The 22,766-nt window shown below is 36.2% G+C and overlaps 1 protein-coding gene across 1 annotated transcript in view; it reads right to left on the bottom strand.

The window, feature by feature from the left end:
• Positions 1-22,766, bottom strand: part of LOC113073659 (cytosolic carboxypeptidase 1-like) — a 73,981-nt gene that overhangs the window by 17,908 nt on the left and 33,307 nt on the right. Inside the window, 3 exon segments of the mRNA XM_026246482.1 lie at positions 9,147-9,323; positions 10,539-10,670; positions 15,019-15,148. Coding sequence (XP_026102267.1) covers positions 9,147-9,323; positions 10,539-10,670; positions 15,019-15,148 — 439 coding nt within the window.

The following is a 22,766-nucleotide window of genomic DNA, read 5'->3' as shown; positions in this document are numbered from 1 at the left end:
TAGGCCTACAATAATAGTTTATATTTTGAATGGTCGAGTCAGATTTGGTGGGAAATATCAGGTTTACAACATTCATACTTGACAGTTTACATCATCCATAAGTATAGAAAAGAAGATCCAGCTATTATGGTGGCGGATATGCTAATATTTTGAAAAGATTAAATATTTTTCACATAGCCTAAATGGAGATCACAGGCAACCTTATACCTCAACTCCTTAAAAAACGTTTTTCTTTTAACCACAGATGGTGACAGAAAAGCTGAAGTACTGTTGTGCAAAATAGCTTTACTCTTAAAAATAAAGTTTTTAAAACAGGGTTTTCACAGTGAATGCCATAGAATAACCATCTTTATTTTGCCAAATAAGCTTTTAATAAACATTAACCCTGTTTTTCTTTGTATGAAGAATATTTTAAAGTGGCCCTATAATGTTGCCTTTCATGCAGTGTCTCATATACAAACAAATCAATTGAGAAACACTGGAAAAAGAAGTGATCTCAAAGGCATATTGTGAGAAAACTAAAGAGTTTTTTGACCTTGCATGCATGTAAACCTATTGAAGGAGGCTCCCAACACAATATTAGGAACCTTAAAACTGACACAATAGGGTTTAAACGGTTGTAACTTGTTATTGAGGTGCATTATAGGATCGAATGAATGCACTCAAAAAGAGAACTCAACACCCACAATGGTTTTCAGAAACCACTACAAATCGCTGTCCATTCAAAAAGAACACTATATAAGGCTATTGGAGGTGATTTTAGCCCTGGACAGAATAAGAAAAAGTGGACCAGAACACATGGGTCTTGAAGTAAAAAATGTCAAAAAAAAAAAAAAAAAAGATCTCAGACTCATTCGACAAATATACATTCTGACTAAAATAGACAATGAATAGGCGGATTTGTGTTTTGAACAAATTCATTTAGACGGATTTCGAAGTTTAGCATGCTAACAGCATAGTACAGCTACTTGTCAAAAGTAGCAACCAATAGCAACCGCAATCCAAAAGTTCATCTTTTAAACATCTAGACAAACTCTAAATGACTAGTTGTTCATCCTGGCCCATTCCTATTCTACCTTTTGTGAATTTCTATTATTCATTTTTGCATGCTCTGTGTGATTTTGTACATTTCAATGATTTTTTTTTACACAGTAACTTGACTAATTAGCATGTCACATGCTAATGCCACTGTCGACATTTCAGATGACATTGATGTATTGCATATAAACTTTCTGGTCTTGCACCACTTTCCTCCTAACATATACGCTCAAAACACACCTTTCTTCCATTCAGCCTGCAATCATAAATCAATGACAAGTCACACAATTGCTAACTAGTAGCTACCTGGCCACTTTCAACCAAGTGCTTTATTTCCCTCGAGGCTTCTGTAGTTTAGTCCTGTGGTTTAACAATCTTGCAGGACATTTTGTAACACAGAACTGTTTTCCAATAGAGGCCCAAGTATAACAGAGCTCTGCTAGCAAGCCTTTGTGTCATTGATGAAGTGAGTCATGATGGGACTGGAGTTTTGACTCAGCGGCTCTCTCTAGCTTTCAGCTGTTTCACTGCACCAATGAGAAAAAAAAAAGGCACGTTTTTCCTTACACAACCCCTGTAAGAATAACAGCAAATAACGTACTGTTTTTCAGTTAAATCAGGCTAGCGGGTTGAGAAATATCTGAAATATCTTTGAACGCATAGTACATGTATATATTTTTAATCACAATGCTTCTCATTTATTTTGACCTTCGTTGAATACTGTGATTAAAAGTCAATTTTCTCATTGAGCTGCCTCATGCACGTTCATTATATATTTAGGCCTTTTTGCCAACGTTTCGGGAAAAATAACAGTTGGTCAAATCCCAGACAGTCCTGTTTTGCTATTCTGTCTATGCATAATAATGTGATAGGCTGCAATTTATTATTAACATTTATGTAGCATTGTTTTATCACTGCTCTCCGTGGCCCACAACACTAACACATTCAATGCAGTTGCTAGCAGGATTTTGTTACTTCTTTGTCAGTCTTACAATCAAAAAAGAGGCTGATGTATTTTACGATGCTAAATAATAAACCATTTATAATTCAATGAAGAATCTTGAAAAGAGCCTTGTAAAAAAAAGTTTGTTTTTCATGAAATCCTACTAAATGCAAGGATCAGAGGAGTCCTGTTTCATTGGACAGAAAATCTAAAGACAGCCAGAGCTGGTTTTGATAGGCCATGCGTTCACATGGCCCCCAGAGTTCAGCTAGAAACTTTTAAAGAATGATTGTTACAAACTAAGCGGTATTCAGTTGCTTTAATGAAGGTGATAATGAAATTAAGCTCAGGCAAACATCACCTGTTCATTCAAGCAGTTCACATCCAGTAAACACCATGCTTTCTAATCCAATCCCATAATTATGGTTTGCACTTTGTGTCTAAAAATACACTAAATAGCCTAAAAACTATATTTAATAAATTAGTTCTTATTTCCTGAACCTGCTTTATCAAATTAGAAAGCTGTTGCGTATTGCACATTAATTATTTTCTTTGGAAATGCTCACCATCAGAAACACTTAAGAAGAGTCATTCCCTCTCTTATCCTTATCTATCAAAGGCAAGGGCATATGAGGTTGATAGCCTTAAAACATGTTCTTTTTTTCTTCTAATTTTATAGTTATTTAGTAAATTATATCTTTAATATATTTACAATTGCTTTATGTATTCACACAATTTGCAATCTTTTTTTAAATATTTTTAATATTTAATATTTAATATTTTTTTAAATATTTCAAAATACTAAAAATGGTGTTTATTTAAAGATTTAAATTATATTTCGAATTTTTAGATTTGAATATGCATTATGTGTTTACTTCTTGACCCTTTGAATTTTAAAAGTACTTTCTTTAAACTTTCTGAAACACTTGATGTCTATCTGTGTGTGTGTGTGTGTGTGTGTGTGTGTGTGTGTGTGTGTGTGTGTGTGTGTGTGTGTGTGTATACACGTGCTGTGCATCAGTGTGAAATGAATCCTCATCTTAAATCCATGTTCTCTTCCAGTAGACCAGGCAACTGACATTTCCCTTCGTATTCCTGCGTGACAGCATCATTTAACATCAGCAACCGATGAATATCGAATGCAAACAGAGATCCGATTCTAAAAGCCTGACCTGCAGAAATGATTTAGAGAGGTCTTTGGCGTTTGAAGTGCTAGCTTTCCCTTCACCTTGGAGAACACCGAGATGGAGATCCTGGAGGCATCCAGAACATACAGTATACTAAGTGTAGCTATATCACAAAACCAGGTAAGGAGTCGTCTAGATGAACATCAGATGAACATCAGTTTTACAGAAAATGAAACAATACATATATTTACATTACATTTATATTTAAATGTCATCATACTTATTTAAAATATGGTATTATATGACAATATATTGATATATTGATTGTAATATTATGAAAAAAAAAACTGGGTGGTTTTTAAAATGGGACTGGTCCGCTTTTACACAGACTCATCTTTGGCGTAGAGTTTAATAGCTGTTCTGGGCTGATTGTCAGACTTGCACACTCAGCACAGTCGGTGTCCTCAGTTTGCTGTGTCTTGCGAAATATTACTGTGGCCATAATTAAAGGCGTCCTTTGAAATTAATCACATATTATGAGAGTTGCTTTAATCAATTTGCAAACATCAAATTAATGTCTCCAGCATATGTTCCTCAAAATGGCTGTAGCCATCATTATTTCTTTTTTATTTTTTTTTTACATTCTTTTCTTTTTTCTTTTAGAGACCCAATTAAATTTCTGGAAATCTGATGGGTCATAACTCCACTTACTGTCCTGAAATACAATTATCAGATCAGTCATCTTCTATGAAATGCCTCTCAGCGGCAGCCATAGAGCGGCCCATCCAAACAGTCAATCTAATTCATGTCTCCGGCCTGTCGCAGTTAATCCAAAATTCACCTTATATGACACATTTATCCCAAAGTGAACATGAAACTGCACTCACGACCTATATTACTTTTATAATGTCACATATTTTTGCAGAATTGGATTGATTTGAATCGACTGGATAGGTAAAAGTTTAAGTTATGAAGTGATTGGAGGGACTAGACTGAAAACTGGTGGCCTCGATGATGTCATCAATAAAGGAGAGTTGTTTGAGATAATCAGACTGCAAAAACTAACATTTTTGTTGTTGTTGTACTACTGTGGACTGATGTATAATTCATAATAATAGACTTGCATTCTATTCATTTACTAACAGCTTGTTTTCTTTAAAAATATATTGCTCTATTTTTTTTCTATTCTATTTTCTTTTTATTTATTATTTAATAAAAAAAAAAAAACCTTGCTACGTGTACTGCGTAATGATAACTGAGGATAGCAATTGCATTTCATTGCTCTCTTGTTGATTTTGATTGCTTCTTATTGTCCTCATTTGTAAGTCGCTTTGAATAAACTGCTAAATGAGTAAATGTAAATAATAATAACATAAAATATGAATTAAGATTTTGTTTTTCTCTCAGTTATTATTTTATAACACAAAATGTGTATGCTGAAGCTTTGTTTTCAACCTTCAAACTGGAAAAATCCCACCCAGTCTAAACATCTGACATTGAGTCAGACAGTATTTACAGCCCATTACGTGTTGATTTTTAGATGAGGAGTGTGATTACCCACTAAAAATGTTACACTGTTGCTGCAAACTCCCTTTAGGACTCACTAAGCTAAAATTCTAACTTTGCTTCACAGTTTCACTTTGAGACAAAAGTGTTTATCACAGCTCGAACTAAATTGAACCTAATCAGAATGTAGCACTCGGCATACTTAATTAGACGAACTTTGTACCAATTTCATCAAGCCTCTCGTTTATCTTAATCCATGTGTTTCCTTCAAAAAACGACAATAGTTGATTAAGTTCAGAGGAGAAAGGAGTGCAAAGGCAAGGAAGTGGAGAATTTCATTCGGCAGTCTGAAATTGCAAAGCTAAGGTGATTAAAGGTTCCGTCTTTGTGATGCAAATGCGATTCTTTTTGAAGATTATCCTTCGTTTGGCAAAAGACACCTCTGCTTTGAGTGGGAGACCATCAGTAAAGGTCCCAGCGGTGTCATTGGCAATCTGGGAGAATGGTGAAATTTCACTTCACTTTCTGTCTAGAGCACACACACACACACACAAAAAAAAACTAACAAAAAAACCATGACATACAGGTTCCCACACTCCTCATGAAATCAACAACCGCAGGCTATGTTGTTTTACAGCTGACTGATTTGGCGATGTTACATCACTTGCTTGTCCATCAAAATATGCAAAAGCATAAACTATTCATTGGCACCGCCAGCCAATGCTCAGATTAAGCGCGACGTTTCTTTTATGGTACACATGTAGCCGTCTATCTGATCGGGGATTCCACTAGGCAGTGATGCCATTTCAGACACGGCATTACTCTGAATGACCCGGCTCTGATTTACTGACTAAGAATGTAATTAAGCTTCGCTCCATTCCTGAATCCCAGAGCTCGTCTGAGCTGCTAATTGGCATGAATTAGCTGTGAACAGAGGGAGTGTTTCTATCTATTTCCCACTCTTTTCTCTCTTTTTTTACGTTCCCACTATCGTCTAACTCACATTAAAGGACCCACTTGAATTGGCTCCACAGTCTAATGGTCTGCCAAGTTCCTGACATCGGCAGTGAATATTAGTACAGACTTTTTAATCAAGAGACTCTCGGGCTGCCGCCCATTGCTAAAAGTACATGTACCAAAACATCTGGCCTGCCAGCTGCACTTCTATGCACCGCTCGTAATGAAATGTCTGATTTTCTGATCCATTAGTCCATATCTATACACATTTAGAAGCTCATGCGTCCTGCATATTGTCCGAGACGCTCTTCAAACACCAACATGGATGCGGTTCACTCTGACGTTGGCCAGTCGACTAGGTTTGGAAACACAATAATTGACTTCAAATGATGTGTAGTTGTCAATAAAATATAGATATATAAAAATAAAGTAAAATAGATAAAGATAAAAATAGTGGTGGAAATTATGATTCTTTCTAGAGATTTGTTCATTTTCAGTTCGTTCACCAAAATGATTCGTTCAGAATCGTTCACTGATTCGTTCAGTGATCGTTTCTTCATCATACACAAAATATGCCAGCAGGTGGCAAAAAAAGAGTGTATTATGTGTCTTTATTCAACGAACGTATTCACTTGTTACAAAAACTGATCTGGCTTTAATTAAAATGTGTGTATAATCGCATGCAATATATAAAGTCTAATTAAGTTGTTCAGATGAACAAAGCACAAGGTTTTCTTGCCTAATTAGCATTTTAATTGTTTGGTCAGACAGTTTGTATATTATATATTCACATTCATAAATCGGGGATTAAACGTGGAGTTGCTAAATATCAATACAAGCGTATGTGCACAGTACTGTACCTATAACTGCGCTTTGCATTTTCTGAGATTGACATGCTAAATGGCAGACTAACCCAGTTTACTCTAATTCATTTCGTTCACGAACGAGATAAGCTATGTACCAGTTCATTTCATTCACAAACAACATGTATCTGTTCATTCAGCTCGTTCACAAACGACATGGGTACCAGTTCAGTCATTTCGTTCACAAACGATAAGATCTCTAGATCTAGTTCAGACTCATATGAAACTCGTTCACTGAAGGGCGTATTCGTTCACTTCATTCAACAAATCACATACTCGGTCACATCTCATACTCAAAGGCTATTGGCTCGAGGTTGAGTAATTCTTTGACAGGATTAAATTGTTTTTACCCGTTTCACTGAGCTGCGCATGCAATGCTTATAGCGCCGCGCTGCTGTGGAGGGAGGAACTTCACTGAACGAGAAATATGAGTTAGTGGATTACATGAATGAGAACGATTCGTTCACCTAAAAGATTCGTTCAAAAAGAATGATTCGTTCACAAACGACACATCACTAAATAAAAATAACATTAATAATAATACGTCTGGTTAACATTTGTAATTATCTAAAATGTAAAATATACTATTTATATGATATTTACTTTGTATAAGCCCCTTTGTGTGTGTGTGTGTGTGTGTGTGTGTTTTATTAACATTTTTATTAACATTATATTCATCCTCTACTGATGAGGTTTTCTTGTATATATAATACAATGGCACATAAGAACAAAACAGTAGATTGAGCTAAATAACAGAAATTGGATTGCAACCACAGTTGGATAAATCCAAGTCGAAGTTCTTGTTAGTCAATCCTGTTTTACTGAGGAAAGAATAGGGCTGCTCTCAGCTTACGTCCACTTGTTAGCTGGTGCAAATCCTGTCTCTGTGAGCTACATGTACAATTTTGACAGGGAATAAGGATTTCAAACTTAATAAAATCTCTCCCTCTAGAGCTGACATTCTCATATCAGACCTTATTCCTTAACCATTAGCACATTCCGAAAACATTTTTCTCACTTGCAGAACCTTTAAAGGTGGTTCATGGTCAAGAGTAATTCGGCACCCTGTCCTTTATTAAAGGGCTGCCAGACCTCCCAGAACGTTTGCAAATGTCACTGCACTAGAATCACTCTACTTTGACTAAATACCACCTGCCAGTATCTCTAATGTTACCAAGTCTGGCCATGTATAACACTATTGGTTGCTAAGCTAGTTTGAGTTCCAAACTTTAAGTCTCTTTGAAGGAAGAGTTTTCTAAGACTATGAAAGGTTTTCTAAGACTATGAAAAATTTAGCATTACATCACTTGCTCACCAATGGATCCTCTGCAGTGAATGGGTGCCGTCAGAATGAGAGTTCAAACAGCTGATAAAAACATCAAAATAAACCACAAGTAATACACACGACTCACTTAGAAATGTTTTGGACTGTTTTCACTTGTAAATGGTCACCTTTCAGAGAAAGAAAAGTATGTATAAAGGACTTTTATTAGCTTTACACTTTACAAGATGTTAATTGATAGACCACAGTTGTGTGGATTATTGTGATGTTTTTATCATCTGTTTGGACTCTCATTCTGATGGTACCCATCCACTGCAGAAGACTTTATATTTGTTCCCTCTGCTTCTCATACTAGCAACCAAACCAAGTAAAACATCTGCATAAAATGTACATAGACTTAAATGAAAAAGAAGAAACTTCTGAAAATTAATTCTCAGGGAAGCTAATACACAGGTATCTGGTCTATGATCGGAAAACCGCATGTGGCTAAATAATCAGGTTAATGAATGATTATTAAACTTGTAAATGGAGGAGAGGATGAGTAGATAATGAATACCTCAGACAGCATCATTAAAGAAGATGAAGACTGTGAGAAGGCCAGATGGAGAATGCCAAGAGATGAAAAGAAGGTCGGATTTAAGCTAGGCTTGAGATGGTGCTCTTGCAGCTGAATAGTTCAAAAATGGACTGTGGTATGCTTCAGCAAAAATATAAAAGTTACATTGTATGAAAATAAATGAAAAGGTCTTTGACTATAGTGTAGGTCTCGATATGAGAATACTCTTCTCCATCATTTGATGCCATGATAGCAAGAAAATATGTACTGGCAAAAGTCTGGGGTCACTAAGATTTTTTTTTTTTTTTCTTCAAAGAATACAGAAGAAAATTAATCAGATTCCACCAAAATATTAAACACCACAACTGTTTCTAAATAACAATGTGACAATGAAGACTAGAGTAATGGCTGCTGAAAATTCAGCTTTGCCATCACAGGAATAAAAGACATTTAAAAATATATATATAAAAAATAAAGATTTTTAACATTGTAAAAATATTACACAAAATAGCAGTTTATACTGTGTTTTGAGAGCCCTGCCTCAAACTTCTGAATGGTAGAGTACACAAGTAATTTTTAATAAAAATAAATAAATAAATAAATAAATAAAAAGACTGCCCTTTATATTAATTGCATGCGAATTGGGTTTTATTTTGTGAATTACGATCTTAATTCACATATAAAAAAAAGAAAAGAAAAAAATGGCACAGTTAGCATTTAGCATGTGGTTAGCAACGGTTTTATGGCAGGTTAGTGAATAAGACTATATTTGTGTTATAATGCTGCATGCAAAAATGAGTGCAACCTTTTAGTGACCTTTATCAAAACTATAGGAAAGTAAAATTAACTAGTCATTTCAGCTAAAAGGCCTAACCTTGTAGATGCCGTGATTGCAGCCATTGTAAGTGCTTTCCATGGTGAAGCTTCGGAGGACCCCGATCTCCCTCCAAACAACCACTCGTGCTGTGGATGCCCGAGACTTTTCCACCAGATAGTTGCAGCTGTTGAAGGAGAACGCAGGAGCTATTCGGTCCAGAGTTTTAGCGATAGTCTGTCAACACAAACAATGTATGAGTTTTGAAAAATAATCATGCATTTCATTGTATTTGCATTTTTATGCCACTGTTTTCAGTTCTAGTTTTGTGTATATTTAGTTTAAGAGACTTCTTTGCATAGATGGCAGACATCAGTCAGACAGCAGCCAGGGATGCAATATTTTCCACATTACAGATTCCACAGATTTACATATGCCTTAAACGATCCTTTAACTCAATTCGCCACAGCCTGTGTGTTGGGGAGAAACTTCCTTCAGCAACAAACTTCAAAAACTGTCTCACAAATAAAAGTTTAATGTAGGATGGAAACAACTGTGCCAATCAGAAAACAATAAATGAGACAAAAAAGTATTTTAACTGTATGACTGGATATATAATGATAAAATAATGACACTAAAACATATCATGCATTGTTGGCTCTTCCTGTGGGAGCAAAAATAGATCACGGGGATACAGCAATAGCTGTAAAACAATTGCAAGGTTGCTCTTTCATAGCTCAGGAGATTTAATTGAGTTTTTAGTGGTGTGACTTTGAAGAACTTTGTTTCAGATGATTCTCCTAAAATAGGAGCAATAAAAATAGAAACAAATCAAAATGAATGTACAGTAAGAGTACAGAGCTGTAAAATGAATGTGGGTAAACACTACCATTCACAAATTTTTGGACAGTAAGTTTTTTTTTTTTACTTTAGAATTTAATACCTCATTCATCAAGGTTGCATTAAATTGATCTAATTGATTCGATTTCAAATAAATGCTGTTCATTTGAACTTCCAGTTCATCAAATAATCCTTTAAAAAGAAACACAACCATTTTCAATATAGATAATTATTAGAATAATTATATTCAAATGAATTCTGAAGGATCATGTGACACTGAAGAATGAAGTACTGACTACTGAAATTTCAGCTGTCATCAAATGAATAAACTGGATTTTATGATTTATTAAAACAAAACAGTTTTGAAATTGTAATAATATTTTAAAATATTGCTGTTTACAATACAACCGTGTTAACTCTGATCATTTTGGAATTTGATAAGAAATGATCAAGGCCATATTGAAATCAGACTTTTAATTGCAGACTGGTATTTTGGCAAATCAGCGAACATTTTGAGACATTACTGAGACTATAGATTTCATTGTGACTGGAGCCAATTGATCTGTAAAACTTTCTTAGGATAAAAACTCAGATTATAGGCAGTAAGCACACCCTGTATCCCGGGTCTTCTTTCAGGGAGGCTGTGTTAATGGGAGAACCAGATTGCCACAGGGTTTCCTTCATACTGCAGCCATACAGAAACACATTCTTCTTCCTGGAGTGACCATGGTAATCGCAAAACACCTGTGGAATGTGATAACACAGCATATAGTGAAACAGCAAGATCATGTTGTATTTCTGCATCTTTGTAAATGAATAATGGCCAAGGAGGTCACACTGTCAGGCGAAAACGAAGGTGTCTTTTTTAGCTTTCCTGACACGACAGCAATGCAACGTTAACTTTAGGCCGAGTCAAAACTAATTAATCTTGGGACACAACAAGCAGACACGTACAACAAGGGGAATTAAATGCTAGACAATGCAATGCATTTTTGCCTCTAATTCAAATTTAGTCTCTTAACAGTGTGGTCGCTAAATGGAGACATTGCATAGCGATGAACCTTTTTGTAAAGGCTCAAAAAAAGGGCTCCTTCCTCATTCGTTAATGGCACAGGTCACGTTTTTTCCACTGTAGTTTCTGGGGAAATGACAATGTTCCTTTGACCAGGTTCGGTGCATAATTATTACTGTGATCAAATAAGAATTATGGCGTAATTTATATGTAAATCTGGCTAATTGTATCAAAGCACTCGAGCTAACACTAATGTTCTTTGATTCTTCGCAACAGGTAATTCCTGCTTAATTACAGGGCTGACAATGGTCATTTCCATGCTATTCTGAATCAAATTCATTCATTTAATTGAATGAATTATTTTAAGCAAGAAGTACAAATGTAGCTTTCGAACAGTAAGCATCAGTTTGGCTTATGACGTCTTAGAATGTTTGACCATTTTCAATAGTATTCTCTCAAAAACTACTTTCGTTGCTTTGTTTCCCACCTTGACTTACACAGTGGAATGGGTCCATTACTCTATTTCCTGAGAAGCATTTCAAAAAGGGAGGTGTATAGAAAAAAAAATACAAAAAAAGAAATATTTTAAATTCTGTTATGAGACATGAAATATCTCTAAAACTAAAACTCAGTCAATCAAAAACTTCACCCGTGACTCTTTCTGCAGGTTACAGATTTATCAGCTGTCTTTATTAATGAGATATCAGATAATTTATTCAGCTGATTTACTCAAACCATCTGCATTATTCAGATATGAAACAAGTGACTGTCTTTACGATCGTATCACTGAATAATTTACTCAACTTATTCATTCAAAATGCATGATTTATTTCAGGGACAAAACAAGTGACTCTTTATGAGTGAGTTATTGAATACTTTACTCAAGTTATTCATTCAAAAACACTTCGAAAAAAAGTGTCTATTTTTATATAATCACTGAATCATTTACACAATTGATTTGTTCAAAATGCTGATTCAATCACAAACAAAACAAATCCCTGCATCCCCATTTGCATACTATCTGTGCTGTTTTTGGATTGTGAATTGGGACGCAGGGAGTGCCTTTATAAGTGAGATATTTACTTAACCAATTCATTCAAAACCCAGTATCTGTCACAGTGTCTGGGTTGTGTCCCACTAGATGTCCTCCTTTCCCACGGTGTCTGTCACCTCATTAACCACATTCCTCACGTCCCTGCCTTAATCATTGCACCCAGCTGTCACTGGTTATCAATCATTACACTCTGTCAATTTCCCATTAGCGTTCATCTCTCCCTGTGTATTTAAACCGGTCTGTCTTAGTATGTGTCACGGAGTCCTTGTTAATTCATGTCCGTCAGTCATCGTGCCCTAGCTTTGTGTCCTTGTCTAATTCATGTTTTGTTTATTCTTGATTTGGTTTTGTTTGGTATCGACCCCTGCCTGGACTGTTTATTCTCTTTGGATTGCCCCTTAAATAAAGACGTACCCGCAATTGGATCTCTCACCGTGTAACCTTGTATCACCGGTCGTGACAGAAGGACTCCATCACAGCAAGGATCCAGCCGTATGTCAGTTGATGTTTCCCGTTCTCCAGCCCGGATGGTGGAGCGGAGAGCGAAATATTTAAAGTTGACCGCCCTCCGGCAAGAGGGCAATGAGGTGGGTGCCATGGCACAGGTGTTCTGGTCCCTGGCCGAGGGCATGGGATGCAATGACGCGGCCCTAAAGGATTATTTCAACAGTGGGATGGATGACCCAGTTCCTCAAGAGGAGATGGATCATTTAGAGACATTTGAGTTCTGGAAATTTGTGTGCTACTTGCAGCATCAGCTTCCGTGGGATGCCCCAGCCACTCCTGTCTCTTCCGATGGGGTGGTTGTCAGCCCAGCACCACTGCCCAGGATGGCTACCAGCCCAGCCCCGTTGCCTAGGATGGCCGCCAGCCCAGCGCCACGAGACAAGATGGCTGCCAGCTCAGTGCCAGAGCACAAGATGGCAGCAATTGATTAACCACATTCCTCACGTCCCTGCCTTAATCATTGCACCCAGCTATCACTGGTTGTCAGTCATTACACCCTGTCAATTTCCCATTAGCGTTCGTCTCTCCCTGTGTATTTAACCCGGTCTGTCTTAGTATGTGTCACGGAGTCTTTGTTAATTCATGTCCGTCAGTCATCGTGCCCTAGCTTTGTGTCCTTGTCTAATTCATGTTTTGTTTATTCTTGATTTGGTTTTGTTTGGTATCGACCCCTGCCCTGGACTGTTTAATCTCTTTGGATTGCCCCTTAAATAAAGACGTACCCGCAATTGGATCTCTCACCATGTATCCTTGTATCACCGGTCGTGACAGTATCAAGATTCTTTCAAAACCTTTGATTTACTCACAAAAAAAAGTGACTGTCTTTATGTTTGAGTCATTGAATCCTTTGCTTAGTCTGCAAAGCCAATTTTGAGAAAAATCTAGTAGATGGACGAGCCCGGCCAGAGTTCTGAACGCCTTCACGGAGCTGTGCAGAGCAACTGACTCAGCTTTGCAACCTACTATGGTCACAGCAGGAGTGCCACCTTTGGCTAAATCTAATGGAAATCAAGGAAGCTGACAAGATCCCCTTCTTTGACCCCATTTGACTCCATCTCTCCCAAGGAATTGTTTGGCCTTTCCATGGATGGGTTGGCTGAGCCGATTACAGTGGAACAGAAGTCATCGCAGGCCATCTGTTTATTTCTTCCTGAAGTGTTATAGCTTAGTGGCTGGTATAAGTCACCAAAAGGCTCTATCCTCTTACTAACCTGCAAAACTCGAACCGCCTCTGACCCAGCCTAAATTTGAGCCTGGGATTCAGCTGCACCCTCAGATGGCTACAAACAAAATCTGCTTGTATAAGGAGCTGTAGAAATGGTCCCTATAGCAAACAACGTGTCAGGCTTCTACAGCCGCCATCTCCTCGTTCTCAAGAAAGATGGCGGGCTCAAGCCCATCCTTGATCTCAGACATGTGAATGCATTTATGAAACGGCCGCTCAAAATGCTGACTTTGAAGCAGATCCTCACAAAAATATGCCCTGGGCACTGGCTTTTATCGTTAGTTCTGAAAGACGCTTACTTTCACACTTGAGATTATAGTTCAAGGTGGTTGCTTATCAATATACAGTCCTACCAGTTGGACCCACCTTGTCTCTTTTATGAAGTGAATGGATGTGGCTCTTTCCCCTCTGAGACAGATGGGAATCCACATAATGAACTAACTGGATGATTGGCTGGTGTTAGTCAGATCGGAACAGGAACTTACTGCTCACAGGTCGCTACTGCTCACCTGGAGCGCTTTGGGCAAAAAGTCCAAATCCCAAAAAATCCACTAAAATCTACTCAGTGCTCCCTGGTATGCCATCTCCCCGACTGCCCTGTTTCCTCAGGACATTAGACAGATCAGGGAAGTCAGATTCTAACGGCAGCCCCTTGGACGATACCACAGAGGATATACCTTCTCTTTCAGGCAAGAGGCATGATTTGGCATCCCTGGCCAGAGCTGTGGAAATTGAATCCACCTTGTTCTCATACTGTGCCCATAGCATTCAACGCTCGTTTTCTTATCTCAGGGAACTGAGGTTATGTTAGTAACCAGAGCATTCCCTTGAGGCATAACAGTTTATGTTTGTATGGAAACTTGAAATGACATATTGTGAATTACTACAATCCTGTGTGTATGTTTATATCGGGATTGTGCACCATCTGTGTCTTTGTGTGCATGGGTCACATTTAGTAAATTAAAACTTTTTAAATAGGAGCAATGGTAATGTATCTGGTCACACATTATGTCAGTCATGATTTTATCACTTTAAGTAGTATAAGTAGTACTATCGCTATAAGTAGTCATTTCAAATTGCAATTGTATCCTGATAAACAACAAAGCACTTAGATCCATCCAGGCCGGCTTCACCCTATATGGTCTCAAACCCATATTTATGGATTTGGTCACCCCTGACCTGCATTTAAAATGGGAAAGCTCCGAGATCATGGAGCAATTTCCAGTGAGCCCCTCGTGGAACTTTAGGATTCAATAGGTCAGTTACAGAGCAGCGAGATTTTATGGAAACTTACCATTGGAGTCCTGCCTATGCTGTTGAGGTAATAAAGGAAGCCTTTGGCGTGGTAAATTGTGGGATTTAAAGTAGGGTCCGGCTTCAGCCACTGTCTGTTGAGGTCCTCCGCTGTGAGAGAACAGCGATTACTGAAATAAATCAAAAGAAAAAAGGGATTACAAAGAACAGAAAGTCATCTTTAAACTAACTAAAAGTCCAATTTGGATTTCATGAACTCTTTAATGCATTTCCAGGGATCAAATTAAAATCAAAAACCATCTTTGCGATCCAATATCTGATTTAGCTTACCCGTTTGTTTGAAGACAAGATGACCAATCTGTCTATCTCTGTGCATGCCTGTGCATCTGTGTGAATGTTAAAACGCTGGAATTGTGACGTTCCCATATCAGCGTCTACCTTTACAGGTTACTGAAAGGTCGGTGGTGAGCAGAGCTATCTAGCGCACCACACAACCTGTCTGTTGATTAGAGAACAAGCAGCAGCTGAGCTTTATCTCCTGACAAAATCCTACTGACATTTGGAGTTAGCTTGGCAACTACAGACTTCCCCACATTCAGTTCCTGAAAGCCAATTATAAGACACAAATGTTCAAACATTAGCAAATTGATAAGCCATGTTTGAAACGGCTGAACGTGACTGTTGAGTCTCTGATCACAGGTGCTCTGTGTGATGATTCGGTGTGTGCTTTCTTTGGGCCATTCTTGGTCCTGTATGAATGGAAGCATGACGTAAAACACAGTCGCCATCTGAAAATACATTTACAGTAAAATATACTGGCTTTTTATCAAATGCTATGGCTGTTTTCATAGACATCAATAATGGCTGCGTAAAAACAAGAGATGGAAGTTGCAGTCTTCTTTCCATCTGAACAGTTTGTTCAACCAGACTGGTTTCAGAGTATATTGGCAACTGGACTAAGATGCCTTTAGGTACATTAAAAATTAACGGAAACCACAAACAGAACCACATGACTATAAATACAACCCACTTTTTAAGGTGTCTCAGAAAAGCTGTTCTCAGCTCACTGCTGAAGTAGTTCAAGCAAAGGGCCACAATCTTCAGAGAATTTCATTTTAAACAAAAATACCATATTTCTTGGGGTCTTGAGACAAGCAAATTACTGTATTTTTGAGGCGACAAAACACGGTTTTCCAGACAGTTTACAGTGCACCCCAGGGGGGGCAGCAAAGCAGAAATGGCAAGAAAATTGCTCTACCCTACAGCTGTCTATAGTTTAAAGTGCACCATTGTGGAGAAAATAAGAAAATCTGAAATACTGGATGTCAGTTGAGATGATTTGAGAGTTCAATAGAGTTTAATATTACCTGTCTGTCTGTTCAAGCCATGTTTACACTAGGCAATATCTGACTTGGATTTCCAACTCATTGTGTCATTATGTATTCATTGCCGGATATCTAGATTATAAATATTTAATGAACCAAACTGAGGCTTCTGCTATGAACAACATCAGTGTCTTCATGTTTTTTCCTCTTATTTTGGGGGTAGGGCTCCATTTTGTTCTTGACAGAAATCATTTATGAACACTTCTCTGCTCTTGCGTCTGATGACAACTGGAGGTGGAACAGTATTTTGTCCCCTTTCATGGCTTCCCAAAAACTGACAGCCCTTCTAACACGTCCTGCTTTTAAAATGTCTACTTTTCAATATTTCACCCAGTGCACTGCAGTGCATGACACATTTTGCAAGTAGCCCAAAGCAGCCCTGGTCTCTAAGGCCAAAAAATCATTCAAATGATAGTTCAGGTTTAATAAAAGAAATTAAATGATCAAATGGCCATTTGACTCCACCAAACCTCAAAAACAGAACACTCAAATGATAATTTGGACTCCATTTATTTCACAATAGAACCTAGTGAGAATTTGATTCCCCCCACTTCAAAACATAAAGTTACCTGGGCATTTGTCTCCGTCCAACTCAAAAACAATGGCTGCATGAATTAAAACTTCATGGCTCAATTGAACTGAAAAGCCTTCATGTAAACACCTTCATTGATCCGACTGAGGTCAATCCGATATAAATTTCAAGCAGATTAGAAAGAGTGGTGTAGACTTTTTCTAAACAGAACACTCGATGATTACTTTGACTCCACCCACCTCAAAAACTAAGCCCTCAATAACTGTGACTCCACCAACTTCAAAACAAAAAAACTCACTGTGCTCTACACTCCACCCTCTTCAAAAACTATGTCTATACATTCCACCCTCTTCAAAAACAATGTCTAAAGGGAAGTTGACCCAACCTCAAATATAGAATACTCACATACAATTTTGACGCTCATTGGCTATTTGACTCCACCCACCTCAACTACAGAATGTCTAATGGGCATTTGACTCCACCCAACCTCAAACGCTCTATAATAATTGTGACTCCACCCACCTGCTCATTAGGCATTTTTCTTAAACTACCTCAAAAACAGGACGTCTAATGGAAATTTCACTCCACCCACCTCAAAAACCAAACAGACAATGATAATTTTGACCTCATCAGCCTCAAAACAAAGCACAGGTTGGACATTTGACTCCACCCATCTCAAATACGGAATTTCTAGTAAGAATTTGACTCTATCCATCTTGAAAACACAATTTTCAATTTCAATTTGGACTTCACCAATCTTAAATGTAATGAAAGCAATCCTGGTCTACAAGGTTTAGGATTAGTATATATATATATATATATATATATGTAGTACATACATATATACACACACACATATACATACATATATATATATATATATATATATATATATATATATATATATATATATATATATATATATATATATATATATATATATATATACACTGTACATATATATATATATATATATATATATATATATATATATATATATATATACTGTATATATATATATATATATATATATATATATATATATATTTAAATCATGGTTTCAAGGGTGCTCATCAAAAAGGAATCGACTCATGTAAAATATGGGCATTTGACTCCCAACTCAACAAAACACCTAATGCTAATTTGACCATTTAACTCCACCCACCTTACAAAGCAGAATCCCAAAATATCACTTATACTTCGCCTACCTCAAAAACTCTACAATTGACACAACGAGACTTCACAAAACGAAATACCCATGAGACATTTGATTCCGCCAACATCAAAAACATCCAATCAAATGCCTCCTGACGCATTGTCCAAAGCAAACACGTCACACTCCAGCATGCAACTGCTAACTGCTCTAAAAACATTTAATTCACAGTGGGCGAGAGGTAGTTAAGGCTTTAATTAAGAATACTATTGTTCAAGCATATACGGATTATAATACAATCATAATTTATACACTTTATGATCCAAAAACTTAGAATGAAGCCATTAACACAAGTCACTCCCCCTTTATAATCACCCGCTGAAAAATAGAAAAGCATTTGATGCTCACTGAGACAAGAAATGACAGAACAGTGGGAGTTTTGGAAAGAAAACTATATCTTGTACATTTGTTCACATTAACTATTTATAAGGATATGAAATGGCTGACAATGAGAGGAATCCACGCAAGTATCACCTCAGAGAGGAACAGCAGTCGATGTAGTGCTCTGTTGACCAGACACATTGCTTCATCTAGACAGGAGTTACAGTTTACACTCAGTTCAGCTACAACATAGATAAATAAGAAAAGGGGGTGATTATCAAGGCCCCATTTCTCTCTTAGAGTCACATTCGTCCTATCCCAATCTATTTTATTGGTCTTAGGTGTAACTGCTAAGCATTATGCAGTGTGTTATAGACGCTATATAATTTGCTTATATCACGATTAGGAAAGGGTACACAAACAATTTCCTGTGCCACCTGATGCAACAATAATCCCTGAAATCGATAAGCAATCCTGGAGTTCCTTAAACGGTATTATTTTTGGTGTGCAGCACTTATCCAGTGAGCTTTGATGTGTTACAAAATGTCATGTATATTTAAAAAAAAAAATGTATGTGTTTGTGTACTATTCATTTTGTGCAGTTTTTAATTTATTTTACAATTTTTAATCAATATATAAACAGGTGATATACATTATAAATAACAATTAAAACATGAAATGAATATTAGTAAAAATAAATGTACTATCTATCAGTCGATAATAGATTGATCGATAGATACTATAAATATAAATATTACAATTTAGAATTATTTCAGTTAAATATTAAACATATGAATAATATAACTATTACATGTATTAATAATATTAACAAAATATGTAATAGTCATCTTATTAATGTAATTTAGCATATTTTAAAAGTAAAAAAACTTATTAAAACAGTTAATAAAAATAAATAATCAATAAATAATAATAATAATAATAATGAATACATAATTTCTTTAAATATAATTAAATATAAAATATATAAATTAATATAGAAACTGCACAGTTATATTGTTTTATTTTTAACTATTTACACACACGCACACATTACACAATATAAAATAATATAATAAAACATATTAGTCTATATTTAAACCATAACCTACATTTATTCACTAATGATATTAATTAAAATACTATTACATTAATATGAAGATTTTTAATATAATATAATATAATATAATATAATATAATATAATATAATATTTTAATCATTTGTAAGTAAAAAAAAATGGTTGACCATTACACCATTAATAAATAATAAATACACGCATCTTATTCGGACTGTTGTAATACTCAATTACAGACTGTTATAATATTCACACACTTGTCTTTGGGTGACAGTAAAGTGAAATACGGCTCTCATAAGCCAACACTAACCCCATGAAATCACACACTATTATACTGTGTGTGTGCGCACACACAGACACTTCCTGATCAACTTACTGAACCAGGACAGTTCAATTTACTCCCATGGTTACAGATAGATCAGTTGGATCAGTCTCGATAGCTTTTCGTCGCATCGGCTAATGAGGTTATATCTCCGTTTTCTACTCAAATCTCCATCAGCTGGAGATGGGCACAATCAGTGACGTTTAGTCGAGTGAAAAGTAGTGTGAGAGAAGAGGGGAAAAAAAGGAAAAGAGGTGAAAGTTGTTAGAATAGGGAACTGGATTTTTCCACAAAAAAAGGGATACTTTGAATGCAACACTGATTGGTCAATGGTACCATAAGAATGTATGAAGTACAGAACTCTATAATCAATAATATAGCTACATGACTTACTGTACCACCTAGTTCACCTTTATGTTTTAAAGTATAAAACAACGAGGGTACTCGTAACTGCATGGTACAACAAAAACAAGGAGGACAAGTCGGTATTTAAAGTGTTTGGTGGGACACAAGGAACTTCCATTAACGGGTAGAAATGTAAAAGTGGCACGGATGAGGAGGCTGAGGTGAGAGAAAAAGCTGCCGACTCTGTGAGCCCAGATCTGATGACGTAAACCCTTTCTTCCACACATCTCCTCTGACTCATCTGTACTTAAGGGAACAGTTGTCTCTCGGTTCACCTTCAAGCCGAAAGTACAGTGTTTTTTTGTATTTCAGCCATCAATAATGGATAGTGCTGTTGGCTATCGTTTGATTCATGAAGAGAAACCTGCAGGCCAGTTTTGACAAGTTTCCTCTTCAGTTGGTGAATAAAGGTCTGTTCAAATCAAGTTCAATGATTCTCAACAATATAGTGGGATTTTTTCGGGTTTAAACAAATCATTTTTGGATCTTTGACTCATTCACAGAAGTCTCTGCCTATAGGAGCTTGTTTTTTCTGCATTCGAAGACTGAGAATAAGGTGCTCACTGGTCACTAACTACAGTAACCTACAGAAAGGGCCAGAGAATGAATCAGTAAAGATATAAACGAATCTTCAGTGAATTATTGAACAAATCTGAATCAATCTAAGGTGAATGGAATCAATAGAGTTGCATTACAAAATGAATCAGTGAACAATAAATCTTTAGCTAATGGAAACAAAAAGATAAGTCATAATGAATCAGTGAAGAAATTTAAACGAATCTTCGGGAAATAGTATTAAAAACAGTCAAGATAGAAAATGAATCAGTATGTGGAATACAATCAAAAAAGTAAAGGTGAAAAACAAATGTAAATGAATCTTTGGTCAGCAGAATCAATTTATTTATTTATTTTTTCTATCAGCCACATGGTGAAGGAATTGATAACACATTAAACATACACTGTATTGTTTTAAAAGAATGTAACTATGCTCTACCTTTATATTCACACTTTCTTATCGGTGAAGGGACAAGCAAGCGTGAAGTGTGTTTGAAAAATGAATAAAGTGAGATGTGACTGTAATGGTACTATATAACTGTGAAGTGAGGCTGCAAGATTATCATGTTTATAATGACGCTCCATTCAACTATGAAACTACAGGAAGACAGAATGATGAATCATTAAATGATAGGCGTTATCCCCTTGAGGCAGAGTATTGCATTTAGTGTGTTTAGAAATGCAGATTTTTGAACTAAAGTAGCTTACAGCGGTGCAAACTTAACTTAACTTAATTTAGAAGATTGTACATGATGGTAAGAAAATACATAAATTAATGGGTTATATAAATAAATAACAATTTTTAATAAATATTTTATTTCTATCAATAAAGAAAACTGATTTTAGTTGTTCTGCTAACTTTTCTGTATGTCTCTCTGGGAATCTGTCATCTTTCAGTGCGTCAAAAATAGAAGTGTTACAAAACAGTCTTTGCTTAGTGATGAATGAATTGCTTAGTTTAGAGACAGTAAATCTTTTTATATTCTATTATTATCATTTTAAATCTAATTAATGACCTCCACTCTGACGCTCTGCATCATTTTAAGCAGAGGGAACAATCTGTCTCCCCGGTGAATAGTGTAGAGTGTTACTGATTGACTCTGACTCTGCCACAGAAAATCAGAGGAAAAGAAAATGGGGCGCCATTTTTCATAAACAACACAACAGGGACAGTGGAGAGAAGAGGAAAGCATTAGCCGAACCTTGAGTTCTCATCACAACAGATTATGAAAGAAATGTTCAAGGTCACAGAAGGATTTGAGTACAACAATAAATTTAAAGCCTGTGAAATTTACAAACAAATGTGTTCATAAAGAAAGCACTGTGTTTACATAATGTATGCAGTTTGACAGAAGCATCAGACTACCTCGGACTTTTGAGCCAAGTGGATTTTAAATACAATTTAAATGGAAAATAATAATAATAACGCTAAATTAAAAAAGGACGTTTAAAAAAAAAAAAGCAGTCATCATTTAACCATCATTGAAGAGTAGACTTTATTTTTCAATAATATTTAAAGGGGGGAGGTGAAATGCTATTTCATGCATACTGAGTTTTTTAAACTGTTAAAGAGTTGGATTCCCATGCTAAACATGGACAAAGTTTCAAAAATTAAGTTGTACGTTTGAAGGAGTATTTCTGTTCCAAAAATATTTTTTCAAAAAACACATTATTTTCCACATACTGTACATTATTGTTTCTCCTCTATGTGCTGCCTATCTGAAACACATCGATTTTTACAAAGGTCATCGTTCTGAAAAGCGAGATGTACACTGATTGGCCAGTTATCCAATGCGTTGTGAATGGCCGAATGCCTAAAGCGTGTGATGGAAATATTATGCCCCTTCCCATATTGTTATGCCGTGTCCCTGCATGATGAGACAAAAACAATAAAACCCATTATAAACAAGGCATTTGTTGCATCCAATGGGGACATAATTACTGATTATAATGCTGCACACATCTGAATAATTGGATGAACT

The sequence above is a fragment of the Carassius auratus genome, unplaced genomic scaffold (genome assembly GCF_003368295.1).
Source record: "Carassius auratus strain Wakin unplaced genomic scaffold, ASM336829v1 scaf_tig00012727, whole genome shotgun sequence".
Lineage (NCBI taxonomy): Eukaryota > Metazoa > Chordata > Actinopteri > Cypriniformes > Cyprinidae > Carassius > Carassius auratus.
The sequence above is the reverse complement of the archived record's forward strand: the minus strand, read 5'-3'. Positions and strand labels throughout refer to the sequence as shown.